This window comes from Pleurotus ostreatus (genome assembly GCF_014466165.1).
Source record: "Pleurotus ostreatus strain PC9 chromosome Unknown scaffold_5, whole genome shotgun sequence".
Lineage (NCBI taxonomy): Eukaryota > Fungi > Basidiomycota > Agaricomycetes > Agaricales > Pleurotaceae > Pleurotus > Pleurotus ostreatus.
The window spans coordinates 695,810-709,252 of NW_023503160.1; the positions used below are offsets into that span (position 1 = coordinate 695,810).

Sequence of the window (13,443 nt, forward strand, 5' to 3'; positions counted from 1 at the left end):
CCACCCTGACATTTGGTGAGAGCGGGGAGATGAAACAGGATGAAACCCCAGGACTGCCGGTAGAGAGCTTACTAGCTTTGCATTCCCTCACCCAGTACGAGAATTCTCGACATGGCAGCCGTTCCCGACGAGGAGCTCTACGCGTATGCCGACCGCCTCAAGGACAAGGTAGTCGTGATCACAGGTGAGCCTTTGTGGGTCCACGAAATCGTTCCCTCCTGACCCGACGCGACGAGGCGCTGCAAATGGAATCGGTAGGGAGGCCGCTCTGCAATTCGCCAAGTATGGGTGAGTATGTGAGGTCGTGTGCAAGTGTACGCGCTTACCAGAAATGATATTTTATAGGGCAAAGGTCGTCATTGGCGATAGAGATGTCGAAGGTGGTGAGCAAACTGCGCAAGCTGTAAAAGCAGCGGGCGGGTGAGTCGTGTTAGCTTCATTTTTGTGCTTCGTGAGCGCTCACTGACCGCCATAGCCTTGCTGTCGCAACCAAATGCGATGTCACAAACTGGGATGACCAAGTCCAACTGTTTGAACTGGCAATTGCGACGTACGGCGCTGTCGATATCGTTGTCCCGAATGCTGGTGTGACGGAAGGCGTGCCATTTGATGCTGTCAAACTGGTAGACGGCCTGCCCACCAAGCCAAAGCTCACTACTCTTGATGTGAACCTGACTGGGGTGGTTTACTGTGAGTTCCAGTCTGAGCCAGTATCCAAAGCGCAACTTACCAAACCAATTTCGTTCGTGCATGCCAGCTATCCATTTGGCATTGCACTACCTCAAGTTGAATCGTGTAGAAAAAGATTCCCTGAAAGCTCTAATTATGATCGGTTCCATGGGCATGTTTCCGTTCATATCGTCTCTTCACAATGGTCACTTATGTATGAGTGTCTGTTGTTACAGCGTCTTGGTCAGGTATCCCCAAAGCTCCTCTTTATACGGCCTCTAAGCACGCCGTTCTCGGCATTATGCGTGCCATGCACCTCTTCCTTCAAGCAGATAATATCAGAATTGGAACGATACATCCCTTCTTTGCTGGTGCGTTTACCCCTGCTTTGGATGACAACTTCCCCTTATCAACCAACATCACTTCGTTTCTATCATCACTTTCGCAATGCATTGCTCTACTTGATATAGACACGAACATTGTTCCGGTGCCCATTAAGCTCCTTCTGGCAGGGATACCAAAAGCCCCAGTCCCTAGAATAGCCGGCGCCATCTTGCACGCTGCCAGCAACCCATCTGTGGAGTCAAATGGCTCTGCCTGGCTACTAACAGACAACGGCCCTGTATTCCAAGTTCCAAAGGAGCAATTTAAAGAAGGTGTTTACGAAATGATTGACGCAAGGGCTAATCGGTTACTGAAGTACGGTTATTTTCCATTCACTTTGCTTCTACGTTTGGTACGAACTCACATATTTCTAGGGGTGGCCAAGGGATCGCCTTTTATTTCAACTTCGTGCGCGATATCGGCAGAATATTCGGGAAACAGTTGGCCATACTTGGTGTTGGAGCGATCCTTGCGAAACTAGCTTACAACAACCGTGATACACTCACGAAGCTGTCAAAATAACCTAGATATCTCGATATATAAGGTTAGCTATCTATCTATCCTTGAAGCTCCAGCCTAGTTGAGCATGAAGGATGTACTTTGATTACATTATCCGGAATTCCTTATACGTACGCATGCAGTCTTATACTTATCACGACACTCTGGCCTAGAACTAGAAATATGAACCGGCTCCTGCATACGACTTTCCAGCAGCCTCTGGCGGCGAAGTCAAAGTCGACGCTGGTGAGTCATCAGGTAACTCCAGTTCTTCGGCCTTCTGGCGAGCATATTCGACAGAGCCAGGGCCAAAAATGGGTAGAGGGGGATTGAACGGTTTCGCAGGTAACGCCAGGCGGCCTGCGGGTATACGAGCTTGGAGATCTGTTTGCGGCGGTATTCCTTGATATGCAAGCTAAACCAAACGTGAGCGACGACCCCTCAAAACAGCAGGACACTGCATTCGGCACTCACTGAATTGTTGACCTTTTCGTAGTGTTTCCAAAACACCGTCACTGTCTGTAATTCATCCGCAACCTTCTCTTTCCTTCTTTCCTTCTGTTCTTTCTCCTTGCCGATTCCCATTCCCTTCCCCCCATCTTTCAGTTCTTCCAAGTCTTTCTTAGCCCAAGCCAAAAAGCCAACGGCTTCCCCACCCTTATCGCCCTTGCCGTTCTCGCCAGCATCTATTCCTAGCCATTTCCGTGCCAGGGCGTTGTGAAAGCTTGTTTCGTCCGAGAGATAACGTCGGAGGTCCGTTCTGACGTCACCATCCCCAGTATCTTTACCTTTGGAAGGTGCCGATGTTTTCGCGAGTGATAGCGCAGACGAATACAGGGAAGCGCACTCAAGGTGGATTTTAGCTAACAGGACGGGCGAAGGGTGTGATTTCGGCAATGGAGGGCCGGGGGCGATATTGCTGTCGTATGCAGATTTAGAGAGAAGTTTGCGAATGGCCAGTGACTGCGCATCTGCGAGGGACATTCTTTCAATTGTGTACTTAGCAAGATCAAAGAAGTAATGTGAATGAGGGAATACGAACTTGGCTAAGGCATTGTTAACTTCTCTGCTCAGGTCGGGTGGTTTATTCAACCCAGCGGTCCCCCCATCTCGGCTGTTGTCCCATTCAAGCAGCGCTGTCTCACTTACATACTGGAATATACCGCTGGCCTTCAGCAAGAGGGTTACCGCGAAATTCAGTTTCTCGTCTTTTGCCCGTCGTTCAGAGTCGGAGATAGCGCGGTCGTGCTCGTATGTCCCCAGGGCCTTCACTGTCGATCGAGCGAGGTTCGACAACGCGAAAGCGTACGTGAGGAGAGCGTAAGCGTATTCAGCATGCAGCGAGGGTAGCGAGTGTCTCGATGACGCATGGAACAGGCTCGCCGATAATGTTGCGCGCCAGCTAAACACTTGGCCACATGGGAAGAACGACGAGTAGTGGATATACCGAATAACCCTGTAGGGTAGCAGTGGACGTACCAGGTTCAGATTTGAGCCCAATTTCATCATGGGCAACGCTGGCCATTATCCCGCGAAGCAGCGGAAGGTACTCATCCAAAACCTACTCGGAGCGGTTGGGGCGGTTAGGGCTGGGTGACTCTGGGAACGACGGTCGTAATGTACATACCTTTACGACACGAAGGTAATCCTTCTCATTATCATCGGTGCGCTTGCTCTCCTTGAGCACGGCGCGCAAGTTGGCGCGGACTTGGGTTGATTCGGAGATGAACGATCCATATGATTTGTTGCTGCTCTGGTCGCTACAGAAATCAGCAAAGGAGATAGCCCCTGTCGTCGGCAGTTCGTAGAGGTAAGTGCTCATGGTGTGGTACCTTCAGGACAAGCGGCGAGTTGCGCCACAGCGGGCAGATCAGTGGGTAGCGGATCAGATTAGATCACACGTATTTCCTAAATTGCTTAAATGTCCGCAGCTCCGGGATATACTTGCTGGAAAGCGGTAGAATGCATCGGTATACAAAAGATACATAATGCACTACTCTTGCACCACATGGTCCCCTTCCTTGGCCTCTCCGACCGCTATCCTCAATCCGGCCCATATACAGTCGATCAGGGCTGCCCCGTTCGAGCAGGCGAAAACCAAAGTTGAGGCATAGAAGAAATTTGCATTGCCCGTTCCTTGGGTTAGCCAAAGGCGGTTGAAGAGGGGGAGGAGCAATGCGGAGTGGATGTGAAGCAGCGCCGTAACAATAGGGTGGCGGAAGTCTGAAACCGAATATGAGCTATAACGTGTCAGGAATGAGGAACCGGACTGACATGGGTATACTTCTGGGAACAAGGATATCATGCTAAGGAACAGGCCTGGGTCTGCTAGAGTTGGATAGGCCTTGAAGGTGCCTAATACGCCCAGAAGGAGGAAGCCTGCATAAAGAGGGTCATACCTTGGAATGGATGAGCAACGAATACGATGAATGATAGGTACAACATACTGGAATTTGATGCAGATTGGAGCGATGTAGATCAGTAGATGGACCTATTGGATGCGTTTTAACAGCTATCCGAAGCCGAACAGGGGACAAAGGACACTGACAGAGAACACCATAAGGAAAAAGGGCCGGAAATGATCAAACATCTCCGTGAAGAAGTACCACCACATCCCTGGATTGGGTGTCAAGTCGGGGAGCATCAAACTGGACATGACCGAAGTTAGCCAATAATTACGCAGGTAGATCGCAACCCACTTTGATCCCCAAGACCGGCTAATCCACAGCAAGTTACCGGCAGCAATGCAGGACGCTACCGCCAAGACGCCCATGTATATTATGAAGGTAAACAGGAGGGGGATTGCGCGGTTTAACCGTGTCGGGAATGGTTTGGGGGAGGCCAAATGTGAGAGGGGGTCGCTGAGGAGCAGAAGGATGACCGGCGCGAGAATCAGGATCGACGACGGTGACATGTGGACCAGGAGCGCCAACAAGAGAAGGGATGCGGAGGCATTACCTATGTGCTGTATTTTCAGTGATCACTTCCGCATTATCTATGGGCTCGCACCTTGGCAGGCGTAGCTCAGGGAGAGTAGGGTGAAGGCGTTGTCAATGGTTGACGTCGACAGTGCGAGAGACGGCAATAAGAGGTACGGGTTTAATAGATAACTAATTGTATCCCGTTAACGTTAACGCGTGACCGTGTGGTGAGGCTCACCTACATAGAAGCGATCAGGGCATCTCTGGAACTTTGGGCGACTCGCTGTCGCGACCGCCATATTTTTGCCAGTGTCAGGGCAGCAAGTGCATCGCATAGACACCAGAGAACGTACGCCGCTAGCCGCGACGCCGGAATCACTGTATCAAACAGCGCGAGCAATAGTGGTGACTGAGCCGGAGTTCAGCTACAAACTTCAAAGAAAAGCCGTAACGCACATGGTGAAACGATCCCCCATCATATGGATCAATCCCGCTTTGGAAAAGATGGACCCCTTCCTGAACTAACGGTGAATTCGTGTGTGAGTGCATGTCCACTGCAGCCGAAGTGGAATTTGCGCACGGCGAAAGTAGGACGTTAACGGTGAAGATAGTTGCTGGTCGTGTATTAGGATATCAGAGATCCCCGTCAAGTACGCCAGAAATTTGCATGTCGAGATAGCCGGGACTACAAATCCAAGGCTGCTCGAGAGTTTTGACATTGGGTGCAATTAGGCAAGAGCTCCTGCGCTATGATACGACCACCAAGGGGACTTCCGTGACCTCTGCCATATTTAAGATCCCCACAGTTCCAAGGTGCCCATTGAAACGTTCGTACCTTGAGGTTTGAAGCCGAACGTTGAACGTTGCACTCCCGAGTTGATTCGACCGAGAATAATATCGCAGGTTCGTCCAGACGCGTCGGGGCTCACGCTAAACTTCTAGTGTCCCTTCAGAGAAAATGTTGGCTTCCACGAACTGACAAGCCTCTCTTGTCGTTTCGAGACGGTATCGGTACCTCGGGGTGGCTTAGTTGAAATTGGATCCCTCAATGATCGCTGTGAGCGCTGTCACTGGATCACGCGTAACGTGTCACTGCGTCACACTCTCAAGTTGACGCGACTGTGACTTCAAGTATACTAAGGTCATACTCTACCACAGAATGGCTTCTCATTGATATCGATGAACCACAACTAGATGCGTACACGCCGCAGTTCTCGATAAGTGTTTTCCCAATCTCTATCGTTGTCTCAGTAACTTCAAATAGCATATTTCCCTCCAGAAAGCGCCACGCACGCATGCAGTTCGACGTGTGATTCTATGGCTTCTTTGCTCGACGAAGGGCCCATTGTTTCGCGACTGAATTCGCTTCCTTGGACAGTAGCTCAAGGCTCCAAATGAGAGCATGTGGCCAATTGTATTCATCAACGCTCTTCTCACCACGGACCAGAAAACGGGAAGAGAGAAGGACGAACCTACTTCTATGTTTCTTCGTGAACTATTGGACTGACATGGACATATGAACGCCGTGGACTTGCTTGACTTCCTTAATGCTCCCAGCCAGTTTTCGGTGGAAGTCGGCGCCTGGTCGGCAGAGTTCTTCGTGGAAGGACGTAGACGGCAAACCTACACACTTGGTTGAATAAGCAGCTTGCGGGACCGTATCAAACGTTTCTCCGATATTGATTCCGGCCATAGGTCCCTTGCGAGACCTCCTGGTCCAATGATACACCGGAAGGAACGGTCGAAGACTTCGTAGCCAATTATTTGCTCGGTCACTTGTTGCTTCTTCCCGAACATCGCATCCGAGGTCTCGACCCCAGTCCCCGCCCGCCGCGCGGCAGAGATCTGATTCTCCACCGTAAGACTTCTGACAAACACATGTCCTATAGATGGTCGGTCTTCCGTTTCTACGTACAACTCTATCCACGCCTGGCCCTTGCTCCTGAGTCGGTCTTTTTCTGTCGTCGACTTGTCCCAACATGGATAGAGTGCCCCAAATCGCCCATTCATTCACGAATCGTGCGGCTTCTATAGTGACCGACAAATTCCGATGGACCTCTTAACTATTTACATTTTGGCCGTCACGACTGATCCTACTGCCTCCGCTCCAGATTCTATCGATGTTCTTTAGGCCACGGCATTCAACATTATTCTGTGAGTAAGCCCTGTAAACCATGAGAATCGCTGAGCTATCTTTCCCTGAAGCCCCCGCGAAGTATGATATTCGAGCCTATTCAAGCCTCAGGCTGTAAGTATTCGGGGTGATATGTCCCACAACACAGCACATCGCCGTTTCGCTTTCCCCGAAAGTCCCAGCCCTTTCGCAGATGCCAACAGCGAATAGAACTACCCCCTTTCCCCTACCTTTCCCCTCGTACTTACCCAGCCAGCGAACCTGCCTAGATCTTTTACGACGTCAGCAAGCCCTTCGCGCTGCGGTCCTTACTCCACTCTGTCATCACCCCAGAATCACTAGTTCGCTGTCCATCATAGATGGGGTTAAGTATGTCTTGATCCTAGGTGTCGATTAGCATGTTAGCATGCGGCTCCACCTTATTTCCCAGAACGGCTCAAGCCAAAACTCTCATGGGTCATGGAAAATGATCGCAGGCGTAAACGTACACGACAATATTCTTGGAATCCTCCCACACAGTCATCTAGATAGCTAACTTTGGACACTAACAACCATGTCTCGCATTCTCATACATATGCAACAGAGAATTAGTAACGGTGCCGCGGGATTCAAATTACGTGATTATGTGGCCGCCGGTTACGATAAATGGGCTTTTGTGAAAGGCTTGTAAGTAACTTTTGAAGAATACAGTAAGTCGTTGGGAACGAATCTACGAAAGGAGCAAAAATTGATTCGACCCAGGTTCGAACTGAGGACCTTCTGTGAACAAATGTTAGACAGATGCGATAACCAACTACGCCATCGAACCGTTATAAACCTTATCATATCAAAATGCTGTGTACGAGATTTGATTCAGATGAATTTACATTGTAGCCTACAACATTGGTCCGACTCCAAAACACAAGAAAGCTATTTTGTCCGTGGAATACATAGCTACGACAAGATGCTGGTGTAAGGGTAATACATATGATCTACTGGCACACTTCGTTGTCCATAGAGGTGGCGTATACTCGACAAACATTTGGCTTGGGAGGTTCAAGTTCGTTGTCATTTTTTGGGGCAATTTTGTACATTCAGGAGGATCGTGGGCCAAGGCGTCGCAAGGCGCGGTCGTCAACGGGGTCTCGGCGGTACGGATGGCTGCGTTGAAGTGCATGGAGAGGCGCAAGATCGACTCGGCGGCTGGGCCCGACGCTTCCGCGCCTCTCGTCGGACTCCATCGAGCTCGTTGGTGAGGGGGCATCGTATGTAGCCTCCGGGACGACGATTGGTGGAACAGCATGCGTCGCGAAGGCAGAGTTTATCGAAGCTGGACGGTGATCGTGAGGGGAATGAGCACGAGGAATGGAAGGATGAGAATCCACAGCGGTGGGAGGGAGATATGTGTACGACCTGTCCGTAACGTAATGCCGTGAAGAATATGGAGCGCGAACATCAGATCGATTAATCTCCGTTCCCAGTGTCACCGGCCACGGTGGTAGTGGCTGATGGGCATCCACTGGCGTTCGAGGGGAGTCAGCCGAATACACAGACTGTGGCTGGGACGGAGGCTGGGATGTGTGGGAATGGGGTGGGGCGAGCGAACGATATGATCCTGCTGGAGAATTGGGATCATCAGAGTAGTACGCATCCGAGTTGCGATGCGTAGAGCTTGTAGATGACCAGCTTCGTTCCGACAAAGCGGGAGGCTGGCTGTATTCACCGTACTGAGGCCCGGCAGCGGGGGAAAGTCGTGGGGGAGGGTCGGGCGATGTGTAGTTCCTACTAAGGGGAGGCAACGTTGTTCTGTGAGCCGCCGCGGGGGAATAGACGGGAGAGTGATAGCCTGGTGTGTAGTTGGCATTTGGGTATGGTTGGTACATGTGGAGAGATTGAGAGCCGGACGGCGTGCCTGGTTGGCTCAGGTGGTTGGAATATGGAGTTGGGAAGGCAGAGTATGTGCGGGAGGGAGCACTAGATGGTCCCACACTCGACGATTCGCCAGGACGACCAGATTCTTCGTTCTTCCTGTTCTTGCCGACTCGTGTACTCTTGAACAGGCCGTCTGGGACTTCAAGATTGCCGACGCCATCGATATCGTCTACGGTGCCGAGCTGGTCTACAGTAGCTTGGGTAAAATATGCCGCTAAATAATTTAATGGAGTGAGAATCGAACGACGGAGGGGGGACGTAATGCGAACGTACTCAGATGCCATTTTCTACGACCTTTGTTTGTGTCCACATAGACTGAATAGGTCTGCTTGACGAGAGGGTCCCAATCCCGCGGAGGGGGTTTGCTGTCGGAACTGCGTGAGGTGAGGTGACGGTCATGAGCACACGACCACAACGCACCTTCGTTGATTACCGTCCGTTGACGGGGTGTACTTCTCATAGTAGAATAAAAATTCCTGGGCGACACGTTTATCTCGACGCAGCAAATATAATGATCTTGACTTACGTCTCGGACCCGTGATGGACTCCAACGTCGGCCCTCCGTGAATCTTTCGATGCCCAGGCCTGTTATCTCTGTGTGCGGCCCCCGTTCCTCCCATGCGTAGATACACCCGGAGCGTAAGGCAAGACGCTCGTCCGCATCTAATCGCCTCGTCACCATTTGTAGTAGGCCCAGCTGAACAGCGTAGAAAATCTGGTGGGCATCTTGAGTGGATCGAATGCGCACGTTGGTGCAGGTCGGACGCTGCATGTGCTGCATGTTGGTGAGTGAGGGGAGCGGCGGCGGTGGAGGGTAAAGGAGGGTCGGTCAAAGGTCCAACGGCAATGGGTTTATAAAAGAGATGGGTTGGACCAGGGAGCCAGGGACCGCATGCAATTCCAGGAAGAAGGGTTCAAGTGATAAATTAATCAGGCTGTTTCTGTTTTGAAACGTTCATTTCCGCCTGCAGCTAATGCCCAATGACGGTTCTGACCCAGAAACTTGGCGCCGCAAACCTGATATCCTGACATCTAGATTGTGTGTGACTAGGAACTCTAATCACTTTACAACTCAAAATCAATATGTATGATCGGCCTCAGACTCTAAGTAACCGCATGAGCGACACAATTTGGTGAAAATAGCAGGATGATACCTCCATTCCTCAACCGTTGGTCCATCCAAAGCGGCCCCCTTCAGCTGGACAATACCATTCCACCCCACTTTCCAGCGCCAGGGCTCAGCCGAGTTCTTTGGGATTAGCTGGACCCCTCCGGCGGAACTAAGGTGAGAAAATTCCATCTGGAAGTTTACTAAGCGGTCGACGGCAAGTACTGTCAGTTTTGGTGGGCAGCTCTGACGATGGATCGCACTTGAGATCGCACTAGTGGAGACTGGTTGTATTAACTTGGAAAGATCCTTCGAAGTATACCGCTGGGAATTCAAATAATATCAGTCACATTCGTGGTCGCGATTTGTGGCCGCGATTCAAATCTTTGTTTAACCGGAATGACATACCATTTATGGTAATTTTGATTGTTCATGACAGCCCCAAAACCGTTTAGAGAACAATACGACACCTATCAAATCTCAATCAATGTCACAGCGCAAACAGCCACATCACCTACAAATGATGAGATGGCAGCAAGAAAATGAATGGAGTTCTGGAGACCTTGTGATAAAGCGGCGGAGGCAAATATCCTTATTTATTTACATGTGTTTCCAGTACAAGGTTCTTGCCTTCAGAATTTGATCGACGACTTGACTTGCTTCCTGCTTCAGGATGCAGCGGGTCCAGTGACTCAACGGCACATAGAACGTGAAGGAATGTAGTCGATGAGACCCCAGTCTAAATCCTGTCAGACGACCATGGATGTCAGAATTCAAGTGGTCCGTCCATCACGCGTGGCGAGCAGACGTGCCACGATGTGGGGTGCCTTTTTGCATGTCCATACATTATCCCAATGCACTTCGACAGCCCTTGGAGAGCCGAAGTATATTACCGCTCCTTACGGTATGTTTCCCATCAAGAATATACTTTATACTGAGAGGATACCACTCCACGAAATGTGGGAGTGACCAACCTTTTGGCTCACGCTGCGCATAGCAAGCGGAAACCTATGCCACCGAAGAGATGGTAAATTAGACTTAAGGTTGGGGGGTATGCCTATAACCCCAATTTGCGTGAGCTGGCTAACAGCATAACTGTAATTGTGCCGTTCACATGCTGCGTAGACCAGTACAGTACTTCAGCCGAAGACAGGTGATTCCATTTCAATGGACAAAGTATTTCTGTAGTAGTACGGCGGCGATGGTGCGCTCCCGATGAACCACCTGTCTGGCGACTGAGGTGGATGTGCCCTGATGTGCCCCATGTTATTGTACAGAGACGCCTCCCTTTAGTCAATAATTTAGGGTGGCGGAAGCAGATCGAACGTTTTCCCTTGGGGAAGCATAACGAAAGCGTTAGAACAGAGGCTAAAGGGTTGTTATTCAATAAGTAATGCGATGGGTGAGTATTTTGTACAACAATGGAGCGACAGCTAACAATCAAAGCAGGACGACAGCAGCAGAGGACCCAAGGAGAAATCATGACGGAGACAGTGGAGAGCATAGATCACCTGAATGTCAGAGTGAACGACATCAGCGCCTTCTCATCTAGGGGGTGGCGACGTATCGGTGGAATGTTCTCTAGATATGAAAGAGGCACTAAACCCTCCCATTCAATAGGTGAACGCGAACCGGAACTCGCGCGAGATCGTCGGTTTCTGCAACCGGCTTCAATTTTAGCTGAGGGCTTGATAATGCCGACCGGGGAGTGTGACAATGCGGTTTGGTGGTACCTGAGAAACGTCGAACGATTCGTAGGATAGGGACTGTATCGCGTTTGGGGGTACATGGCACCATCAGGACCCTCCGACAATAGACATCGATCAAACACCTGGGCATCACGAGGAGGCCGGGGCTTCGATCGAGCACTCATATATTTTCCGAACGGGACGTGCAACGACGCAAGCTCGGGAATGTCGTGGATGGTGCGCAAGCTCGGCAGAGTCCCATGGGTGAAATAAGCGACTAATGAAGGAAAGTGTCAGAAGACCACATGGCCACCATGAGTTCAAGTGCACGTACTGAGGTGCCACTTTCGTCGGCCTTTCGGGGTATCTGCAAATACTGAATAGGTCTGCTTAATGAGCTTCTCCTTGTAGAAGCTGCCACTGGAATTGGGACGCGAGAGGGACCTGAACATGAGGGGACCCTTTGTTAGATTGTTTGGACGATAGAATTTCAAGGATCTTTGAAGAAGAAAGAAGTATCGACGTACGCGGCGTCCGAATCAGACCCCATTTCTACTTCCGCTTGTTGCTTTTCGTGATAAAATAGAAACTCCTGAATAGTGTATAGAATGTGAGGACGTCATGTCGTGGGATGGAGAACTAGATAAGCCATACGTCTCTCACGCGGCTTGGTCCCCATCGAATCGAGTCAGTCCATCGTTCTATCCCCAACTGAATGACCATGTGAGGGAGGGTTAAAAAATGCTGTGGACAAGACTTACACCAGTAGCCTCTGTATTTGGACCTCGCTCCTCCCACACGAAGACGCAGCCCGTTGTAATCGCACGGCGTTCTTCAGCATCCAATCGCCGAGACACGATGGGAAGTAACCCAAGAGAGACAGCATGGAAGATTATATGAGCGTCCGCAGGTGATCTCACCCGAAGCCCTTTACACGTTGGTCGTTGCATGATAGCGAGGAAGGGGGGGAAGAAGGGATGTGAAGATGCTACTGTGCCGGTAAGGGAGGGATCTAATAGGGTTGTTACACTGGCTTTATATTACGCCCGATAGATGATAGCTGTTAGGAATGAAACGTTACTATTGATCATCATAATGCAGAGTACAATCTTAATGCGAAGATGGTTAGTACGGGGGTTTCAATGGCGCAATAGATGTTGAGTAACGCTCGACTCGCAGCAGTCGTCGATTTGCCTTGGCCTAATGAATAATGCGCGTAAAGAGGGGAAGCTCGAAGAGTTAACGGGGCGGGAAGACGTGGTCTAAACAATGGTGTGGCAATGTCTAACATCGCCTACCCAAATATGGGCAAAGGTTACAACCAAAATTACGGGATCTATTAATCGAATAGGTAAGTGTAAGTGTAAGTGCTATGGGTGACAGACAGCGGGCTGTTACCTTGTAGCTGGCAAAACATGCTTGAGAACCCTAGGTTAACTTCCGAATTATCAACATTGATATTGAGTAACCGAAGATATTGATAGAACGATGGATCACCTATGCCGCCATCAGCGCCCCGCGTAGAAGGACCGACCATCAACAAATGGAATCTACTAGGGTGGTTTGTCAAGCAGGCTAAAGAAGGCGAGTTTCTGGATGTTGCGTTTGGCTTGACAAGGCACGAAGGCGTGCTCGAGTCTACTGAACTTTGACACATTACACATTAGGCTTGAGCCTAATCGTTAGGAAACGTAGAGACCCTGCTCTTGGATCGGTTGACTCCCGGGATCATCTAACAACTGATGCAACAAAGTGAAGTACCTTGCGCCCGTGTCGAGTTCCCAAGAAATCCCTTCTGCTCCGATCAGAGATTTATTCGATAATCAAGCGAATCCTGATGCTGACGGTGGTTGAGATGACCGACTGTCCGATGCTGGATAATTGTAGCTCAGTGCCCCTTGACACCGGCAATGATGGTCGCCCTTGGGTATCGGATCCTAACCCAACTACCACTTGGATGGGAGGCTTGATTGCGAACAGCCTGCCAGGTGCATAAAAGCGTCTATCAAAAAAGCGTAGTAAAACCTATTAAGGACAAGGTGTGTAGTAGTTCCACAGTGCGAATCCTACAATACGGAAACTCACCTTATTGTCAACGCTAGCGTTTCGGACGTCTGACCATATAAGACT

At 50.2% G+C, this 13,443-nt stretch overlaps 4 protein-coding genes and 1 non-coding gene across 5 annotated transcripts; 1 reads left to right on the forward strand and 4 right to left on the reverse strand.

The window, feature by feature from the left end:
* Positions 1–111: 111 nt before the first annotated feature.
* On the forward strand, positions 112–1,575 carry PC9H_007196 (uncharacterized protein; the record flags this gene model as incomplete). Its single annotated transcript, XM_036776731.1, has 8 exons — positions 112–184; positions 237–288; positions 346–420; positions 476–690; positions 758–832; positions 906–1,040; positions 1,140–1,368; positions 1,428–1,575. The coding sequence occupies 8 exons, from the start codon at positions 112–114 to the stop codon at positions 1,573–1,575; spliced, it is 1,002 nt and encodes a 333-aa protein (XP_036630351.1).
* Positions 1,576–1,726: 151 nt separating this feature from the next.
* PC9H_007197 (uncharacterized protein) lies at positions 1,727–3,373 on the reverse strand (the record flags this gene model as incomplete). The annotated part of the gene is made up of 5 exons (XM_036776732.1): positions 1,727–1,966; positions 2,026–2,536; positions 2,594–2,960; positions 3,031–3,112; positions 3,179–3,373. The coding sequence occupies 5 exons, from the start codon at positions 3,371–3,373 to the stop codon at positions 1,727–1,729; spliced, it is 1,395 nt and encodes a 464-aa protein (XP_036630352.1).
* Positions 3,374–3,544: 171 nt separating this feature from the next.
* PC9H_007198 (uncharacterized protein) lies at positions 3,545–5,191 on the reverse strand (the record flags this gene model as incomplete). Its single annotated transcript, XM_036776733.1, has 9 exons — positions 3,545–3,774; positions 3,826–3,950; positions 3,999–4,042; positions 4,100–4,199; positions 4,251–4,509; positions 4,561–4,661; positions 4,715–4,881; positions 4,929–4,993; positions 5,053–5,191. The coding sequence occupies 9 exons, from the start codon at positions 5,189–5,191 to the stop codon at positions 3,545–3,547; spliced, it is 1,230 nt and encodes a 409-aa protein (XP_036630353.1).
* A 2,143-nt stretch (positions 5,192–7,334) lies between these two features.
* On the reverse strand, positions 7,335–7,414 carry PC9H_007199. The gene has a single exon. It is a non-coding gene; the product is annotated as a tRNA-Val (tRNA).
* Positions 7,415–7,679: 265 nt separating this feature from the next.
* On the reverse strand, positions 7,680–9,298 carry PC9H_007200 (uncharacterized protein; the record flags this gene model as incomplete). The annotated part of the gene is made up of 4 exons (XM_036776734.1): positions 7,680–8,704; positions 8,791–8,891; positions 8,938–8,993; positions 9,044–9,298. The coding sequence occupies 4 exons, from the start codon at positions 9,296–9,298 to the stop codon at positions 7,680–7,682; spliced, it is 1,437 nt and encodes a 478-aa protein (XP_036630354.1).
* Positions 9,299–13,443: the final 4,145 nt, after the last annotated feature.